General features: G+C 38.0%; 1 protein-coding gene and 1 long non-coding RNA gene across 7 annotated transcripts in view; one reads left to right on the top strand and one right to left on the bottom strand.

The window, feature by feature from the left end:
- Window positions 1-399: 399 nt before the first annotated feature.
- Window positions 400-16,216, bottom strand: LOC121433134. 3 transcript variants are annotated; one of them, XR_005972284.1, is made up of 5 exons: window positions 16,097-16,216; window positions 13,895-14,223; window positions 11,571-11,680; window positions 5,838-5,886; window positions 400-473 (listed from the first exon to the last, which is right to left on the bottom strand). It is a non-coding gene; the product is annotated as an uncharacterized LOC121433134 (long non-coding RNA). The 3 variants fall into 3 exon arrangements; XR_005972283.1 differs by lacking the exon at window positions 400-473 and having other exon boundaries at window positions 4,316-5,886; XR_005972285.1 differs by lacking the exons at window positions 400-473; window positions 5,838-5,886 and adding an exon at window positions 9,730-9,745.
- Window positions 16,217-16,264: 48 nt separating this feature from the next.
- Window positions 16,265-21,193, top strand: part of Kcnh7 (potassium voltage-gated channel subfamily H member 7) — a 421,266-nt gene continuing 416,337 nt past the window's right edge. For all 4 annotated transcript variants that reach the window (XM_041631379.1, XM_041631378.1, XM_041631377.1 and 1 more), the window contains exons 1-2: window positions 16,265-16,396; window positions 18,078-18,308. In XM_041631379.1, coding sequence (XP_041487313.1) covers window positions 16,321-16,396; window positions 18,078-18,308 — 307 coding nt within the window. In that variant the 5' untranslated portion in view covers window positions 16,265-16,320. The remainder of the gene's footprint in view (window positions 16,397-18,077; window positions 18,309-21,193) is intronic.

The following is a 21,193-nucleotide window of genomic DNA, read 5'->3' as shown; positions in this document are numbered from 1 at the left end:
TTCTCCAACAAGCCAAGCTGAAAAGAAGATTCAGTGATCAGACCAGTAGCTGCCAATATGTGGAATATTCTCACTTTTAGTGAATTTTTAGCTTAGTACCATACCTCGGTTCTTTGAGGAAAATCTTTTGAACTGAAAATTCATCATTACGTCTCTCAATTTTATAACTAACCTGAGCTATTTTAGGTCTTTCCATGAAATATCAAGGGCTTAACCCTGGGTGGTCTTTCAACTGTGAACTGACAGATGTGCAATAATTTAGTTGTCATTCCAAATCACTTATTTTAATAATTGTCACGCCCAAAGTCCAAACTCCCAAAACATTACCACGAGACCGTATCTGATGCAAAAGCAGAGAGTCTTTATTGCGAGTTCACTATGGTCCTTCTGTCCAAAGCAGCAGCAGCAGCAACTGCAATAGAGGTACTAGTAGCAGCAGCAGCGACAGCAACAAGAACAGAGCAGGAAAGACCCTGAGCAGCAAAAAGAGAGAGTTTATACAGAGGGAAAGACCTAGGGAATTCCCAGCCTCCAGACTTGGGATTGGCTACCCCAAGGATGTAAAGAAATTCCCAAATGCCCGTCACTGCCTTAGGGGAAGTCCAAGCCTGTAGGGGGTCAGTGATTGGTCCATTTTCCCTGCTCAGGGTATTGGCTGGTTTTGAGTCAGGGAGGGGGGAACAGAGATGACTCTGATTCAGGAGCCAAATTGTGTTTCTTTCCTTGTTTTTTTTTTTTTTGTTTGTTTGTTTTTTGACTCAAATTTTGGACCAGGGCAAATATCTTTGGTAAGAGCTTAGTGTGTTGTTTTGGTCCTGGTTTTATTCCACAGTGTCTTTTCTCTGGCTGTAGCTTCAGGGACAAAGTGTTTCTTCCCATGGCTCTGCTTTCATTTTCAGAGTGTGTTTCTTTCCCTGGCTTTGAACTCATCGCCAGCATGCTAGGGGCTATGATAGGACTGTGGACTCACTGAATTTATGGGCTCTGGGCCTCTCACTACTCATTAGGGTATCTTTTAGCTTTAGTATCAAGCTTAATCAAACCTTTTTTGTTTGTTTAGTTGGTTGGTTGGTTTTTGGTTTTCGAGACAGGGTTTTTCTGTAGCTTTGGAGCCTGTCTTGGAACTAGCTCCTGTAGACGAGGCTGGCCTCAGACTCACAGAGATCCGCCTGCCTCTATCTCTGCCTCCCGAGCGCTGGGATTAAAGTCATGCACCACCCCCACCTTTACTGGATATTTCACCAAATCCTCTTGATGAAGAAAAAGCCTGTCGATTATTCTTGTTCAAAAATATCCAACACCCAGAACAAACAGGTTCTTAAAGATGTAGAATGACTCTTAACAGATCGTATCTTGGAAACAGTCATTCACTATCAATTACCTGCAGGTAGGCAGCCCAGCTGTTCTGATTGTACAGTATGTACAAATCGGTATGTTTGCTCTTCCAATGGCAGAAAATATATAAAGAAGTTGCTAATCTGGTTGTGGATCAGTGTGGGGTAGGGTGGGGAGTCCTGTAATTCAAGACACAAACACTTTCTGGGGCACCTGGACAAGCAGAAAGCAGCTTTTCCCAAAGAAGAAATGATTCCACTGAAAATCACTGTGGTATGAGAATTTGCAGTTTTGGTTGTTGTTTTTGTTTTTAGGGCTAAAAAGAGAGAGATAATAACACCAGAGGAAGAGGGTGAAAAGGAAGATGAGAACCTTTGGGCAGCCACTGTTTTGTATGGGCAAATAAATGCTGGATTCAATCAATTCCTGAGAGATGAAGAAAAGATTTTCCAAGGCTACTTTTCTCATTGCACTTGACAATATTTACATTATTTTGCAGCCATAATAATGAAGTTTTATTGCTTTTTTTAAAGACATATTATAAGTTACAATTTTAATGATTGTAAACAACTGAAGAGTTTGATGGTATGTGAAAAAAATATGTCTGGCCAGTTATAAGAACTTTGCTCCATTTCAGTGAAAAAAGAAAGTTATATAAATATATAAATTTTTCATGGAGTTTCTTTTCAATGTTAGACCAGTATTTTCTGCCTCATACTTTATATTTTCAAGGTTTCTGTATGTGTTCCTGAGACATATCAATATGTGAGATATTAATTATAGAATTTGGTATCTGATTAGTAATGGTTTCACTTGAATTTAAATTAGGCACACTAAAATGTATATAATGTGTGTCTTAGTTACTAGTCTTGATGTTGAGACACAAAATAATAATAAACAACATAAAGACATGTTTGTTTTGGCTCACAGTTGAGGGCAATCTAGTATAGTGGAGAAGATACAATAGCAGAAGCAGGAGGAGATAGTGGGCCACACTGTGTATATAGGCAGGAAGGAAAAATTAATAAATGCTTGTGCCTATCTCACCTTTCCTGTATACAAAGCCATATATACATATACAAAAAATATACTAAGATTGCCCTAGTTTATTCTGAGGAAGGCAGCATGAAAGAGAAGAAGGTTATTCTCTCTCCCCACTTGAAGGCTCTGTCCACCCTCATAGAGAAGACAAGGTTGCAGAAGCTTGAGACAGCTGATCTCATTGTATCCACAACCAGGAAGCAGAGAGAGATTTATTCATGCTACTGCTCAGTTCCTCTCTCCATGTATACTCTCTGCCATCCCAGTTGTAGAGATACCCCCATATTAGTTACCATAACTGAAATAATTCCCCAAAGGGAAGCCCAGAGGCCCACTGCCTGGGGAAATTCTGAAATTTGTCAGCTGACAATGAATACTAACCCACACGTGTGGCTGTGACACTGCCCATGTTTAGTATGGGTCTTCCCATTTCAGGTAATCCAATGGCAATGGTTTTCCACAGGCTTACCCAGAGGATCCTGGCAAGCTGACATAATTAACCATCAAAATATGTCACATCCATCTTTTCCCTTTGGACACCCGATAGTGCAGAGTGATTTTTAGTGATCAGTCATGGAAACTGCAGGAACATGTTTGTCTTAGACGTATGTTCCTAACTATAAAGATGTTAAGACATCAGTTGACACATAGCATGCATTTCAATTACTGCTCTATTTTAATGGCTACGTTCTTCACACACTTGAGAAGATATAATGAATCAGTGACTTAGACCCTTCTTCATATTTTGAAATAAATGACTGCCGAATGTCTTAAAGCAGAAATGTGACCCTTGAATAATTTCTATACTTTTATGAATGACTCTCTCCCAGGTACTGTAGTTAAGAGGTATGATTCCTCTAAACATATCAGAAAGGCAAAGAGACAAATGTAAGAAGCCTATGTGTTAAAATAACATAGATTTGTAAAATTTCTAACCTACATGAACCAAAGTTACAGTGATATATCACCTATTTGTACTCTTGCTAAGACTTTCTGTAGGAAGAGGCCAATGTCCTATAGTTTTAATTTTATCAGTATTCACTGAAAAAGTCAATGCTTAAAACCACACAGATTAACAATGAAAGTGTATAAATACTTGCAAATGGTTGAAACATTTAGACTTTTAGATTACTGCAAATGTATCTTTATGTTTCTGATTAGACAATCATAGAAGATATGCATTCATATTTAGATCATGAAATAGCCAAGGGAACAGTGAAGCTATCAGTAATTTCAACTGGGTATCTTTATGAGAAATCACCAGATGATTCATTTATTACACTGGGTTTTGTTAGAGAATCATTATAGCTTTCTGATAAAATGGAGAAAGACAAAATGAAAAGTCCTGTTGGGGATAGAGATTGGCGTGCAACATGATTTGGAGGATATTAGGAATATAAAATGTCCTCCAAAAAATTGCTTATTTGGTCTCAGGTTATGATGTTATCTCATATTAGTTGAGCCCCTAAGTTGTATACAAATGTTTCTGTCAGGAATTTTTTATCTGGAAATTGCTTAAGATAATGTAGAGAATGAAGATATATCATTAGTTATACATGCAAATATGTTCGTGGAACCTTTCGCAGAGACTGAAAAACTTCAGCATAGAATTCCCAATATGAAATAAAATGTGCTAAAATACCTATGTATTAACTTCACAGTTGAGGTTGACTACAATGCAGAGTTCTGATCTAATATCAGGGGGGAATGCTGTTGGGAAGTTCTGAGATGTGAAGGTGATTTGCCTGGTTTTACAGAAAAATGAAGACAGATGATTCAACAAGTATATCATTCTTCCTTTTATTTTTATTTATTTTTAAAATGGGTTCGATTTTTCTTTTGTGGTGATTCCCTGTACCAGACATGCTATCTGAAGCCTGTATAGACTAGAGTAATTTTGTTACCAGGAAGAAACAAACATGAGAGAAGTGGAAAGCTGTAGATCAAACAACTCTGAACCTCACAATGGCAAAGGTTCGGGCTGAGTTATGACTGATGATAAAGACTTTTATAGCAGAAGACGAGCAGGCTTCTGAGTCAGGACTGACAGGTTCTGAGTCAAGTTCGGTGATAAGGAGATTTCTGCTGCTTTCAACCAAGGCACACTTGCAATCACACGCAGGAAAAGAATTTTCTTCCTCTACTCTTTGTTAATTTGTCAGTGCTCCAGTCAATGAGAGCACTTGAGCTCTCAAAGGAAAGCCAATGTTACATTGCTTAATTCTGTTTTCAGGGTATTCTGTGAAAATACTAATTTCTACAATTAAGTGGAATGATCATCATTGAAACAAACAGGCAAGTAGCATGTTGTCCAAGGCCTTTTCCCTTAAAATATTACTTTTGGGTACCCATTCTTCCTTCTTTTTAGTATGCACTTATTTGACGTGGGTTGGCGTGAGCAGTGCCTGAATGCCACAGTGTGTGTGTGGAACTCAAGAATAAGGCTGGCTGGAAATGGTTCTTTCCTTCTACCATGTGGGTCATCTGAATTGAGCTGAATTTCTCAGGCTAGGAGGCAAGGATCTTTACCTACTGAAACATCCCATGGGCCATTAAGTGCTTTCTTTCACAAATGACTTAAGTAGTACCTTAAAGCAAAAACTTGTATCAGTGAGAATGCATGAAAAAAAAATACCATCAAATAAAAGTGAAAAGATTTGGAACAGGAGTTTCTGAGTTGAATTCATTCTTTAAATTACAGTTGATAAAATGAGAAATGACAGTGAGAACCCAATGGGCAAGAAAATGACCCCATGCTATTTGCTGCTCTGTGACATAAAACTGTGAAATAACAATTTAGATTAAAAGTGGTAAGAAATTAAATCTTCTATAACTTGAAGAATGTATGGATGAAATGAGAATCATTTCCAGTGTTGGTCTATTCTAGGCTAACAATGTCAATGACTAATTCAATAGGGGGCAGCCACGGCAGTTTCATTATTTAGTTAAACTCCCCACATAAAATATATTAACAGTATTGAACAAAGGAATTTAACACAGAAGGTTGGAAAGGAAATATTAGTCTGATACAGTTTCATAATTACATTTTGTTCAAGGTGATATAGAATGTTGAGTTAGGATCAATTAGAGACAGAGAAATGGAAATTTGTCTTAGAAAAGATTGAACACGGCCACATTAGGCTAAAGTATCAGAAAGCATCTCAAGATCCAAAGCACTGCAGAGCTTTGCTGCAATGTGCCTGAATGCGAAGTATGGCTGAGATATGCAGTGTTTGTTAAAAAGAAACATTCAAATTAGCTATCAAATTTAGAAATTTAACAGATTTGGGAGAAGGAGTATGTTTCAGCAGTGCAGAAGAGAATGGGATTCACATATTAGTTACAAGGCTGCAAAGTGAACTGAACTGAACTCATTTTATGACCTAAAGCAAATCTTCTCTCCATCTCAATCTTCTCAGCTGCAAAACTGAGCTCAGATGAAAGAGTTCTCATGCGCTCACCTGCCTCTCTCTATGAGCAGGAAGTTCCCTTCGAAGCCAGCACAGAAAACTGTAAAGAAGAAATGGCCGTAAGAACAAATACTAACTCATGCACAATGCATATATGAGCCCTGGCTTTTAATGGTATCATACATATGACCACTTTAAATATGACCATCTTTGATTTACAGTCAAGGAAAGCTGGATAATTGTGAGTATACAGTTACACTTAATTTCAGTATAAAATTGATTTTGCACTGCCTATGAGCATGATACTTTGCATGCATGTTTATAATTCTTTATGTTGTCATCAAAATGGATGCTATTTGTAGTAAATCATTTATAAACACAGAATATCAAGCACACATCAATTTTATTTAACACTCTACATAGGAAAATGGCTAGTGTGGTTCTTAGAAATTCATAATGTTGCGTGAAAAAAAATCTATTTTCTTTCCATTATTTCTTCTTTATTTTCTTTTGCTTTTCTTTTATCCTCCCCATTCCTGTTCCCTTTTAGTCTTTTCTTTGCTCTTTCCTCTCTTGCTACCCACTTTTATTTATCTCTTTTTCCAACTATTTCCTTTCCTATTTTCTTCCTCTGCCTCACCTGTTCCAACTGCATTTCTTCCATTGGCCCTTCCCTTCTCTTTCCTCTCTGTCCATTCATATGTTCATCCTGTATGTTTTGTTTTCTTCTTTCTCATAACAACACTTATTGGCCACCACTAGATGACAGATGGCATGCACAGTATTAGGCATCCTGAAATAAATAACACATGGTCGCCAAGATGCTGAATGTGTGTCTAAAAGGAGAAAAGAATAAGTTGAAACTTCTTAGTAAATCATACAGAGGGCATGGAGAATGAGGTACAGGCTGAAAGAATAAAACTTATTTATAATCTTTTATTTATAGCCTCCATCAACACCTTCAGAGACCACTTAAAAGTGGTGGCGCACGCCTTTAATCCCAGCACTCGGGAGGCAGAGGCAGGCGGATCTCTGTGAGTTCGAGGCCAGCCTGGTCTACAAGAGCTAGTTCCAGGACAGGAACCAAAAGCTACGGAGAAACCCTGTCTCGAAAAATCAAAAAAAAAAAAGTGTAGAGAAAACAAGCCCCTACCCAACTGTGCCACACTATACTAGAAGATACCACAAGCATTGATAATAGTTTGCTTTTCTAATTGTTTTAAAAATTATTCTTGGTTTGGGATACAAATATCAGTGATTAAGAATACTTGATGTGAAAGCAAGTGGACCTGGGTTTAGACAGTTCACATCCACATAAAAGCAAAATGGCAAAGCGTAGACATATGTGCCTAAACTCCCAGGTGAGCACTGGCAGACCAAGTAAAACCAGTGATATTTTGGTTTGACGAAAGAGAGATCCTGTCCTTAAAAAGTCAGGTGGAGAGTCATAATGGCACCCTATGTATTTTTCTGACCTCAGTATACATATACAGTATGCATATGTATTTTAAAGATAACTATTTCTAGTAATGAAACTACTCCATACTTTTTGACAAACCATTACACACACACACACACACACACACACACACACACACTCACACACACACAGACACACACACACATAGACACACAAAAAAATTACTCTAAGTAGTCTTAGAAATAGTAAAAACAACTGACCACATGACTGGATTTAGCAAACCCTAAATTTTTTCCCCAATGGCCTTTTGCTAAGGTATTGGGATTTGTTCTTGGTGTATCCTTCCTAATAATGGTTTTATGTATGCCTAATGCCTTGGTCCATTCTTTGTCAGTTTGACATCTGAAAGGAGGAGTCCCAGTAACTGAAATCAGTCACACAGGTGCTATATACCTATACTCTAAAGCCTTGAACATTAAATATCAGGTTAAGTGGTATGTTTTTTATAGGTTTTCATTGATACAGAGATTTGCATTGGTATGGATCTTGGTCAATTGATACAAACTTAAGGTCAATTTTATTATATGTATTTCTGCTCTTGACTAAGGTATTATGTTTGTGCAGCTCACTTAAAATGCAATGTATAATTAAGAAATATAGGTTAATAGTCATCTATAATAGTCAAGCTTTTAGTCATGTTAGATTTTCTAGATGTACAGAGATAAATTTCAGATGGATAGATATTCTTCAGATCTTTCAAAGACTACAGAATATGGCATTTAAAATGTTTTAGTAACTTTTCATGACAACGAGATACATCTGCTCCTGGCAGCACCAATCTACTTCCAATCAAGAAGATAATGGGCCTTGAAGAGGCTCCTTATGGAATTTGCTAGCTATTTGGGCAAGAAACTGATCTTGCCTGGATTGCTTGATGTTATGCTGAATGAACTGGACATGTAGGGCCCACAGAGAAATAACTGCTGAACTTGTCTAAAGATGAGATGTTCTTTGGAGGTTCCTGCTTCATGAAAGAGTCTGCCAGACATTCTGCAGACACAAAAGAAAGTGACTGACAAACTGCCAATGTAGGCAGACCAGCTTTTGAAATTTCCTGCTTTGTGGAAAAGTCTGGTGGATACGATGGGCCTGTAGGCTGAATATTAATGCTCCAGCATTACAGAAGAACTTTGGATAACTGTACAGGCAACAAGATGTCTCTGGCAATTCTAGAGCTTTGGAAGTTGCTTACAATGCACTTCCTGTTTACTTAGATAATATTATATCCTTCTGGAGTCTTTGATGGAGTTGAAGAATGGATAGTTATAGTTTTCTTAGTTATGATAAAAGATAAAGTAGATTTAAATATTGTAACTATAATTCTTACTTGATAACTGTTTTGTTACATGTAATTTTACTATGTTAGAATTAAAACCTTCCTTTTCATTTAAACAGAAAAGGGGAGGTAATTTGGGATTCCCTTCTGTTTGCTGTGATTACCATTGGTTAATAAAGAAGCTGTTTTGGGCCTGTGATAGGGAAGAACAGAGCTAGGTTAGAAAAACTAAACTGAATGCTGGGAGAAAGGAGGCAGAGTCAAAGTGAAGTCTTGTAGCCCTGCCGGAGACAGATGCTGGAACTTTCCAGGGAAGCCACAGCCTCGTGTCAACACACAGATTAATGGAGATGGGTTAAATTAATATGTGAGAGATAGCTAATAAGAAACTAGAGCTAATAGGCCAGACAGTGTTTTAATTAATACCATTTCTGTGTGGTTATTTTGGGTCTGAGCTGCCAGGTGGCTGGGAAACAAACAAGTGGCCCTTTTACTACACTTCATCTGGTAAAATAATTTGTAAGAACACTAAGCCAATTTTTGAGTGAGCTATTTCAGTAGACATATCTGGAAGACTATCTATGCTATTTCTAAAACTCCCCCACACATTTTCCCTTTATATGTTTTAATATGAATTCTTTCATTTTAATGTTAAAAACTGTAACGGTAAATATGACATCTTACAACAAATTGAATGACTAAGATCAATAAGACAAATGACAGTCCATGCTGTTGAGGATGTGGAGTAAGGGTTACAGTCTTTCATTGATAGTGACAGTACAAACTTGTATAACCTTTAAGGAAATCAGTGTGGTGATTCCTCAGAAAGATGGGAATTGGTCATCCTCAGTTCCATCTACCAGCTATACTTCTCTTGAGCATATACCCTAACGATACTTCATCCTAGTACAGAGATGTTATCTCAACCATGCTTATTGCTGCTTCATTAATAATAGCCAGAAATTGGAAAAAAACTAAATGTCTGTCAACAAATGAATGGATAAAGAAAATGTGTTACATTTACATAGGCTAATATTTCTCAGACATTGAAAAAATGGAAGTCATGAAATTTGCAAGTAAGTATGAAGCTAAACAAACAAATGAAAAAAAATTCCTGAGTGAGGTAAACCAGACCCAGGAAGATAAATATGGTATATATTAACTTACATGTGGATATTATCTTTTAAGCCATTGGTAAGCAAGCTACAACACAGAGAACCACAGAGGTTAGATATAGAGTAAGGAAATGGGGAGGGGAAAGGCTGGATCTCCCCTAGAAAGAGCAAATAGAATAGATAGTTATGGATGGACTGGAGGTGTATTGGAATATGAGGATCAAATGGGGATGAGGAGGGACAGTAGAGCAAGGGTAGAATATGGGGAGAAATGAATAAAACTAAGGGTCTTCTGGGATGTTGTATGAAAAACTAATACAATAGAAATACTCTAATTATATACAAGAAAAAACAAGCTGGACAGTGGTGGCGCATGCCTTTAATCCCAGCACTCGGAAGGCAGAGGCAGTGGATCTCTGTGAGTTCGAGGCCAGCCTGGTCTACAAGAGCTAGTTCCAGGACAGGAACCAAAAGCTACAGAGAAACCCTGTCTCGAAAAATTAAAAAAAAAGAAAGAACATTCTTTAAAACTATTACCTGAACCTTTAATATGTGCATTTTGTATTTTACATCAATTATTCTTCAAAATTATTTTGATGTTTAAATATTTTGGATTTCTATAAAGGTGTTCTAAATCTGTGTGGAAATGCTATAATGTCAGTATAAAGCTATAATAGGAAAATATTTAAATTACTTTACTACTTTATGTACCCTTCATATAACAGTCGGAAACATTTATGACTTCCCCGAAAATCATGAAATTCATGATTAAATCAAATTTTAAGCTCTTATACTTTGGTTCACTGTTTTCCCCAAAGGCTCCTCAATCTCTCCCACAAAGAGAACATCTAGTCACCCCATTATTTTTCCTGAAGTAGTCAAACATGCTATAAAATCGGTTAGACATAAATTGGAATTCTTGATTCAATATAAAAGGCAAATTTATTAAATCCTGCTCTATCACCTCAAAATATATCTATAGAGCACTTATTTGTAAAGCAAGATTCATTTCCTAGTTAAATTTTTCAAAATGGCTGGAGTCAAATTAAAAGTAGGGACTATTATCAAATAATGTAAACAACAGAAGAACTAATAGGCAAACTAAAACAATTTTAATGTCTACAAATATTGAGTGAAATAGTTCAGACTTCAAAAAGGCGATATGTAGAATGTTTCTCAATTTTATCTGACTACTGAATTATTTCTTAAATGAAAAAAATCATACTGTAAACAACTTACTACTGTCTGCTGCCAAATATTAAGCTAGAATATTGCTATAACCTTCTACTTTTCTCATATTTGGGGTGTTTTTTATGCTATAAAGTTCAGTTATTTCGTGATATCTGTTATCATCACTTCTTGTTTCTGTTATTGATGGATCTTTGTCTCATTTGAACAGGTTGTTGTCTGTGATCATGGTCATAACTAATAAGAAAGAGATAGGCACCCCAGTCCTCACAGAACCAAGCTTGTTACTATAGTCAGCTTAATATGTCAGCAATGAGAAAAATAATTCACAACCTACCAGATTTTATGCTAAATACTTGCATATCTCTTTTACTTACCGTTCACACTGTCTGGAAATCAGGAATTGTTCCACTGATTTGTGAAATAAGACAGGAAAATATATCTTAAACATTTTCTGTTGTGTTTTAGTGGGTTTTTTGTGTATGGGATGTACATACATGAGTGGGGATGGTCAGAGACCAATGTTGGGTATTTACCAATATCACTCTGTTCCTTAGATTTTCAAAGAATCTCGATTGTGATTAGATAGTTTCCACCTTATTTTATAGGACAGGATTTCTAACTGAATCTTGAACACATTGTTTCAACTAGATTGCCTGGCTAAAATTCTGGAATTCACCTCTCCCCATTATCCAAACATTGATGTTACAGACAAGCCACAATACCTGACGTCTCTGTGGGAGATGGGAATTCCAAGCCTGGTCATGAGAACTCAGATGATCATGGTGTGCAGAAAGCATTTCAGCAATGAACCATCTCCCAGCCCCGAATTCCACTATAATGAAATAGTGTAATGTTAGTTCCTAGTCTTTTCTCTCTACTCCAATCTGTACAAACATATTATTGTGTTAATAGATGATGTCAACATTCTTGCCTCTTTGGAGATTCCAAGTCACGGAGGATAATACAAGGCAAAATCTGCCCAACTCATAACTGTAAACTCAGTTGTTTCTTTAGTTAGATGTGACCCAATTAGTAAAAGACTCTACCATATCTCCACAGAAGGCCACATTAAGATAATTATTATAATGGTACATTGTGGTCATCAGATCAATAGCAGATATTTGCTAAATTGTACAAAATTACTTTACATACATCTCATCAAATTACGTTCTATATCACTTCAAAAACAGTAAAAAAAATGCTGAAGTAATACCACTTAGTTGCTCATAGAGTTGCCAGTTTTTCTTAGCATAAGAATATCACATAAAGACTGGAGAAACCATGTATGATGCTGATGTGTGATTCCCCTATGTATGCTGTGAATAGGTTTAATTACTATTGGTTAATAAAGAATCTGTTTTGGACCTATGGCAGCACAGAATAGAGCAAGGAAGGAATCCCAAGTAGTGATAGGGGAGAAAAGAAGGCAGAATCAGAGATGCCATGTAGCCACCACAGGAGACAGACACCAGAGGAAACCGTACTGATAGGTCACAGCCACGTGTTGACACATAGATTAATAGAAATGGCTTAATGTAAAATGTAAGAGTTAGTTAATAAGAAGCCTGAGCTAATAGGCCAAGCAGTGTTTTAATCAATACAGTTTCCGTGTGATTATTTTAGTCTGGGCAGCTGGGAACCAAACATCCTCTGCCTACATGATGCTTAAAATTTTTCTAATGTTTGTTATTAAGAAAAGTCTGATTTCTTTAAAAAAAAAGTGTGCTAGGAATTGAACCTAGATTGCCATGCATGCTGAGCTAGTATGCTTTATCACTGAGCAACACCACACAGATGCATATATGTGTGTGTGTGTGTGTGTGTGTGTGTGTGTGTGTGTAAAAACATATTTTTTATTATGTGGATGTGGTAGGCATTGTTAAAATATTTACATATTTAAATTCTTAGTAGCTTAGTTTCAAGGCAATGTGAATAACTATAGGCTTTAAAAGATATATGAACCTATTCTGTATCTTTGTTCATAATTAGGTGACTGAGTGTCAAGTTGTACATTTCATGGTATTTTGAGAGCCCAGTTTAAGCTAATTTTCATTATTTGAATTTACAACTCCAAAAATTCAAAATGCTTATTAGAAAGAAAACACATAATGTCTGAAGTTAGATTTATAAAGGATGGAGATGAAAGTAGATAATTTTCCAGCCTGCAAGAAACCTAGTTGTCACCCTTTGGTTTTATTCTATTATTGGGTGAGTATAGATTAATGTACTTGCTTCCACTGTGGCAATATATAATGCATGAACACAATTACCGGGGTAATTTAGAAACAGAATGCCTTTAATCTTTTGTTCAAACCAGTCAATTACAATACATAGGCTGTGGAATGTTATATGATTGTGCATAGACTCGTCAATGGAACTGATCTTATTTAAATATGGCTGGAAAATTGTGAAACCTATAATCTTACATATTACATTGCATGTAATATAACATATAAACCTTATATATTACACAGCTATGGAAATTTATAATGTATGTATTAGTTAATCTAAAAATACCATTTTGCCAGGCGATGGTGGCGCACGCCTTTAATCCCAGCACTCGGGAGGCAGAGGCAGGCGGATCTCTGTGAGTTCGAGACCAGCCTGGTCTACAAGAGCTAGTTCCAGGACAGGCTTCAAAGCCACAGAGAAACCCTGTCTCGAAAAACCAATAAATAAATGAATAAAAATACCATTTTGAGAATTATAGCTATATCTGGTGAAGAGGATTCCTTTTTTGTTTCTTGAAGAAAGTGGAGTTAGAGGGTTTCCAAATTCAATAGCCCGTGAAAGTCAATGGCACAGTCATGAATAGAAGCATTGCACAGCAAATTTCTGCATGCCGATTCTTTTTTTTTTTTTAGTAGATAAACATTTATGTTTCAAAACATACTGGGGATTTTACTACCTTAAAGTGGTATTCATTTGCTGAGTTTAAAAGTCATTCAAAATTTATTAGCGAACCATGCTGCTTTGTTACAACTTACTCTTGTATTATTGTGTCATGAAACCTTATAGGCAATGAAACTTTATATGGGAAACTTACAATCTGCACAATTTGTAGGTTAGTCTTCTTTCCCTGGAGTCCTTGATTTGAGGAGAAATGTGAACTTGAATTTACTTAAAAAGCTAAGTAAAAAGGGAGGGTGTTTAAGAAATGAATCAAAAATAGTAACGTGTGTTTCTCTAGGCATTTGGTGACTAAGATCGGGCTATGTGACTTAACAACCACTTGACTGAGTTTGAAATTCCACTGCCATTGGTTGACTTCCTCAGTAACCATTCGCTAACAGCAGAATCCAAGTCAGCACCACGGAGAGCTCCACACATTTCGCCTCTGGAAGTGGAAAGTTCCTGTTTCAGGCCCAGCTGCAGCTAGGGAAGAGAATGACAGAATAATCTACTTACAAAGTAAAAATAGATAAAATAAACCAAGCATTGGGAAAGGGTATATCCTCAATATTATAAGGGAGGCAATTCTACAGATTCAGGGACAATCAAACTAGTTAATTAGACAATTCAACTTTTTCAGATGCTGCCTTCCTTTTGATTTGTTTTCAATACTGTCATAGGAAATAATTAAAAATTCGCGGGTTCTTGTTTTTCTTTGGATTTGAAACATATAAAGTGTTATGTTTGGCTCCCATTTCTTACAAAATATCTTCCTAAACTAACCTTGCTTCTTGACACAGAGTTCCACTCTCGTTATTTTCTTCAGATTTGAGCTGTAACTAACAAAATGCGAACCTCGTTGACTCAGACAAAGCAGGACAATGGGCTGCACCCTCACCTTTCAGAGGCCTTCTAGCAAGCAGCTACATGTTCTGATGGAAGTCTATCGACCTTTATTGTCCATAGAATATGATAGAAACAACAGATTTGTCTATGCTCTCTCCTGTAGAATGAAATGGTGGCAAACACAGAAAGGAGTGTGGATATGGCTATTAAAGATGACAGCATCAATGAAGGGAAAGAAGCAGGAGGGGAGAAAAAGAAACGTGGAAAGGACAACTTCTAAAAAATGTTTTTCCTAGCCCAGCTTGCCTTAAGACTTCGGTAGGATTTGAACCGAAGTATGTGTAAACCAGGAGATTCCCACATTTGAAGACTCTGAGAAACAAGAATCAAGAGGTCTCAATGTTGCCCTTTGAATCTCTTCCTGTCTTATGCAAGCGCTCCTTTAGAAACGGGGAGAAAGCCAGAGGAATTGGCTAGTATGTTCAGAAGGTAAGTAGCAAGAGAGGTCACTTCAGGGCTGCAAACTCTTAGCCCCACCCACCTTTTGTTCTTTCTCCCTGGAGCCCAGCCTCAACCATTCCAAACTCTTGCCTTGTTTTGAACCATTTGTTTACACAATCTTTGCCCTTATCATCCTCCTGGCAACCTCTAGTCCCTGGAGACCCAGTCACCCCCCAAACGTTGCAACTCCTGAGGGACTTCCTCGGGGAAACCCGGCATGCTGAGCTGTGCTGGGTGCTGACAGCCTTCAATCTTTCAGAAGCTTAGTTCAAGCTGGATAGCCCGGGCTTCATTCAGGGCCCACCCTTCAGGTGCTCAGGGGATCTGGACCCTGAAATTGCACCTGCACTCTTAGGTGGCGCATCTTAGATCTTCAACATCCTGAGCGCCAGCGGAGCTTTAATACACTCATTGAAGGGCTGGCTTCCCACCTGTCTTTTCTTTGCAGCTGAGGGTGTGTTAACTATCTCGGTGCAGGGCGCTTAAGGATGGAGCCCTATGGCTAGGGACGGTGGAGATCACCTTCCCAGAGTAGCTGTTTTATCACTGAGTTTTGGAGATTTCTTGGCTGCCTTCCGCTTAAGGCACGCTTGAGTAACCCGAGCTGTGGCGGCGCCCAAGCTCCCAGGATAACGCTGTGTGTGTGTGTGTGTGTGTGTGTGTGTGTGTGTGTGTGTGTGTAGGGGGAGAGGGCGGGGACAGAAACGTCAACCCCCACCCTGCCTCCTTTTCTTTTCCTTTCCCCCTTCCTGCAAAAGGCGCACAAGTCTTCTACCCCACCCCACCCCCGCCCACCAGCAATCCTTGGGGCTCTGGGCAACAGCCAGGTTAAGCCCATTTGCACTGGGAAATTGGCGCTGTTTGGGAGAAGAGAAACAGATCGATTGCCCTTGTGACTCCCCGCCACCACCCCCCCCCCCCCGGCCCAGCCCGCCCCCCGCGTTCCTCGGCCCTCCCCCGCCGCCTCCCGCACCCCGCCTCCTCCCCTCCCCGCCCCCAAGCCTCTCACCCGCGTCAGGCCGGTGCGAGGCCCCCTCCAGAAGGTGAGCGGGATGGATTGGACTCCGGCGGGGAACGCGGGTGTCTCGAAGTGGTGCTAATGGGAAGAGATTTCTGCTCTCCAAAGAAGATGCGCTGCCACAAAGAGCGGCTTGCGCGCCGGCCTGGGCTCTAGCCCGGGAGACATCCCGGGAGAACTCCGAGCTCGGAGCGCTCGGCTAAGACCCGGGCAACATGCCTGTTCGCAGGGGGCATGTGGCACCTCAAAACACCTTCCTGGGGACCATCATACGGAAATTTGAAGGACAGAGTAAGTTCGTTTGTTCTCTTCTGTCGCTCGCTTTTGGCTTTGGTAGAGCACTTGGCGTCCGTCGCTTCCAACCTAGAGAGATGGGCAACTCTAGACTGTCAAGTTAGAGGCTGGGAAAGCCAGTCAGGCAGTTCGGATGGCAGCGGGAGTGTTCTCTCTCTAATATTAATTTGGATTTACATTTTAGATTATGGACTCCATTGTACCAGGCAATTTGATCCTCCTCTCCCACTGCTCCATTATCTGCCTTGCTACTTCATGCCCTACTAGTCCACAACCTTAAAGGGAACGTGCTGGTATAGCATGGGCTTGCTTTATGAAGCTCCCTTTCTGTGGCAGACTTTTTAAAGTCAGGAGCAGAGCCGACCATAGGCTCAGAACAAGGACATGTAAATGGTAGTAGCGATGTAAATGGCTATGCAAACTGTTTTATCTTGGTAAACTGCTGGGCTGTGGAATGTCAAAGACGCTTGCTAGATGTCAGTTGGCTCTTAAAACTGAACTTTGTACGGAAGCTGAAAATAGACGTCAAAGAATAATTTGGAGAGTGGTGGTCTGGTTTTGGGTGCAAGACGCTCACTACTCAAAAACCGTAATTGTGTCTCTGTGTTGCTCCCCTAGACATGCTGTCTGGAAATTTAAAAATCAAAGGGCAGTCCGTAACCCCACAGAGACTGAATGTAGATAAATTTAATGTAGGCATGTAAGCAAACCACGAGGAATTAATTATTTTACATAAATCTAGTAATTTAAAATCCTATAGTTGTAGTTTTATATTCTGCCCTAAATCTCCCTCAGTGTGCATTTATTTTGCATACCTTCACAAATTTTGCAGGACTGCATTTAATGATGTGAAGATATGGTGTCTGTGTACAACATTAACTTCTCTATCCTGCTTCATATTCTTTCCAAAAATAGCAAACAGTTTGCTAGCACACTTAATGGAATTGGTATTAAAATATCTACTATCACACAAAATTCTACTTTGTTACATAGAAAAAAGTTTTTTAATGTGTTATCATCATGCTTAAAGCATGTGTGTAGTTTCTATCCTTTGCAATTGAATTATGAAAGTGTAAAGCTTTACATAATTTATTGTTAATAAATGTGAAGTCATTTCATTGCTAAAGATAATTGTCTTAAAAACACAAGCCTGTGTAAAAATTGCAAACATATACGCCTTCCTTACAAAAAATCAAGGAAAAAAACAAATCCAAGAATAATAAATGCTTTGAGAAAGTGACATTCTAAGGTTCAGTCAAAGTTGATGTAAGAAACATGACAGTTACAGGATGTTTCAATTTTCTGACTTGGAAAAATTTTACCATACAGGTAAGTAGCATTCTGGAATTATCCATTGGCAAGCTGCATTTCTGCCTGTCAAATAGGACCCCTGGTTTTCACAGAGCTTGGGAACTAGACAAATTGAATATTTCTGTTCTTGAAATTATAAAATAATTTTCTTAATTCCTTAATTACTTATTGCCACTGATCTCACACATAAAGTACTAGAGGTGTATGTGTGTGTGTGTGATTTTTAATTCTTGGGAAGGGTCTAGATAGTTAGCATCTGGGGGAAACAACTGCTTTCCAGGCCCTTATTATGCAACTAATTGTTTTAGTGTTTGTGTGAACCCTGTGGAAGATGTCTAAAAGATGTCCTGCCCTCTCCTTATTGCAGATAAAAAATTTATCATTGCAAATGCCAGAGTGCAGAACTGTGCCATCATCTACTGCAATGACGGGTTCTGCGAGATGACTGGGTTCTCCAGGCCAGATGTCATGCAGAAGCCATGCACCTGCGACTTCCTTCACGGGCCTGAGACCAAGAGGCATGACATTGCCCAGATTGCCCAGGCGTTGCTGGGGTCAGAGGAGAGGAAAGTGGAGGTCACCTACTATCATAAAAATGGTAAAGTGGGCCTGATTAAAGTTTCTTGTATTTGATTCCCTTGAAATGAAATTTCGATTACTCAAAGTTCATATGCAGAGAAACACCATGTAGTTAATTGTAGATGAATTTTTTTTAATGTAAAACCTTAGTATGCAAGAAATAGGGATGTTCTTATTATTGGACCAGTAGGAAAAAGATTCTTCTTCGTGTAAGGGAACGTTGTTTGAACTCTGTAGACGTGCAGTAACTTAATGTCACCAAGGGCAAGAATGTCATCAGTCAGTCCTGACACCTTTTAAAGGAATGATGTACAGATTTGAAATCCACTGTTTTCTGTGCCTAGAATGAGAGAAACACATTTTATTTGCCTACATTTGAACATATTCCACTAGGTCTTCTTGGAAGCTATTTAATGTGCATTGAAGATTGGTACAGTTATGAATGTTTCTTGGCTTTTTCAGTGTGGATGGATGGAACTTCTTGTCTCTTTTCTTTGTTCTTAGAGAAGATTAAGCAGAATTTATAGTAACTCCTTCAACTGAGTCACAAAACTTGGGTTCATACATATGTTATGAAATAAGACATATAGAAGACATTACTCGCTGTAAGAAATACGAAAAAGAATCTGTGAGCGTGCAGGGTTATTAGCATTCACTCATCTACCATAGATAAGCTAGCACTTCAAAGTTAAGGCCATTATTTCAACTTTAAAGATACACTGCCTTCTTATAGTTTTGTCCTGGGAGCCATGTACATACATTTATACTATAGCTCCCTTTCCCTTCGTCTCTCTCAGTATCTCTTTTTCTCTGTATGCCAGGCTATAGTCTACACCATAGTGTGACTCCTTTGAAAACTATGTGTGTGTTCATATTATGGATATAGATATAGATAACTGAATACAAATAGATTACTGTATACTCATATAATCCCTTTAAGGGAAATATAGATGCATAGGGTGCACACTTAATGGCATTTACTCATTTAGTAAAACACCTGTAGAAAACAAGTATGCTGCAGTTTCTGCCCATATGGCATCATCTGTTTCTCTCTGTTGTATGTACAAAACATAATGATTCTGAGAAGAATCTTCTCAGTGTTTTAGAAAACTCTTATGTTTGGCAAATGTATGCCACGCTATAGTCTACACCATAGTGTGACTCCTTTGAAAACTATGAAGAAAAGAATATCAAAAGAAAGGTATGATTCTTTCTCTTATTTTCTTAAAAGGAAATGTGTCATGCTGCAAAATGTGCAATTCTTAATTATTGGATTTTTTTCATTGTATGAAGTTAAACTTGAGTGGGTTATTTGGAACCAGGTATTACTGGAAAAACAGGTTTGTATTGCTCCGGAATGAAAGCAAATATATGATTATCAAACAGCACAGAGCTTGTTTCTTCAATCCTTCCCATTTTCTCTGCCTTTTTGATCAGTAGCTTCATGTATTATAAATAGTCCAATAGTTCCACTGTCTAGAAATATTTCTGTATTGAGACTTTCATGAAACACTGCAACTTACCTCTTTCGTCTATATGATGCCAAGAAACTCAATTTTTTTGAAAGTGTAAAAAGTTCAGTGCTGTTTCTTCTCTGACTATAAAGGATAAGGTTGACATGGTCTGTGTTGTGGTTTTTCAAGGCAATGTGGTCCATCATTGGTTGATATATTTTCAAGGCTGTTTAAGACACTTTTTCCAGCTTAAAAACTTCAAGTACTGCTCTGGCTAAACCAATTAAAAAATGAGTACATTTTTTTAGAATGGTTTTAAGTAGGAATTGTACCTATTATGGTGTAAATAAAATGTGGAAGTTTTGCACCCTTATCAATTCATTCACTATAATCATAAAATGAGCTCAGAACACTTCTCAAAAGGAATTTTATATTTAAGCACAAACCTGTTGGTTACAAAGCCTCTAGTAAAGATGTCAGTGCATTGACCATTGCAAACCTATGCCTGGGTGGTTTACTTAGCTATCCGAATTTTAAAAACAATTTCATACGATTCTTTGTTTGGAAGCCAGTTTAACTATAGAGATGTCAGTCTTGGTGAAAATTGTCTCAGTTGATTTTTTCAGGTGCAACACACTTTGAAGGAGTAGGGTATCTTTAGTATTAGCAAGACACTGTCTATTTAACTTTAGCTGGTAGAGGAAATGAATAGATGCACTCAGTTTTTCTACATTTCAAGGAAAACTTATTAAATGAAATCCCCTTGGATACTGTTAAGATACAGATATGTTTACCTACTTTGGTTGCAATAAACTAGTGGTTAGCTTTGATGTTAATTCAGGTGCATTGAATAGAATCTTGAGTGTTTACTGTCTTATTCACATGACAGCTATAAAATCAGTCAAGGCTTATGAGCTTCAAATGCTTTGATAGTCTCACCTTTTATTGACCTGCTGCAAGCCACTTTGTATTCATAAAAGCAGAGAGACAGAAAGAAAAAAATAGAAACATTTTCATTGGTTTGTTTCTTAAAGTTTCCTTAAGTCCTTTTAGAGGTCATTTATTTTGAGGGTATGCTTCTTAATTCCTGATTTTATTTAGTAAATGCTTCCTTTGCTTTTAATTTATTCAGCAGTTCAATGAAATATGTAAGTTATGTAATGAACACAGTGAGAAAGTTAGGAATAGTTGATATATTCTACATTTACAATTTATTCTTGATGGAACAGCAAAACTAATCTCAGGATTAAAATATTATTTATGAAAGCTTGTTTCCTGACGGGACCCACTGGTTTCCTGAGCAGTGGGAGCCAGGGGCATATGCAATGAGTCCCAGTGGAAATGTCGTGAGCTGCATAGCCAACTGAGACACAATACTTCCTATCTTGCTCTGTATAGGACTGTTCTAGGTAGAACAAAGTTTGCTATTTACCAGAATATCAATTCTTAA

This window comes from Microtus oregoni, unplaced genomic scaffold (assembly GCF_018167655.1).
Source record: "Microtus oregoni isolate MIOR12 unplaced genomic scaffold, Mior012 000037F_ref0000500, whole genome shotgun sequence".
In the NCBI taxonomy this organism is placed as follows: Eukaryota; Metazoa; Chordata; class Mammalia; order Rodentia; family Cricetidae; genus Microtus; species Microtus oregoni.
Note: the sequence above shows the minus strand (reverse complement) of the source record. Positions and strands in the feature narration are given on the sequence as shown.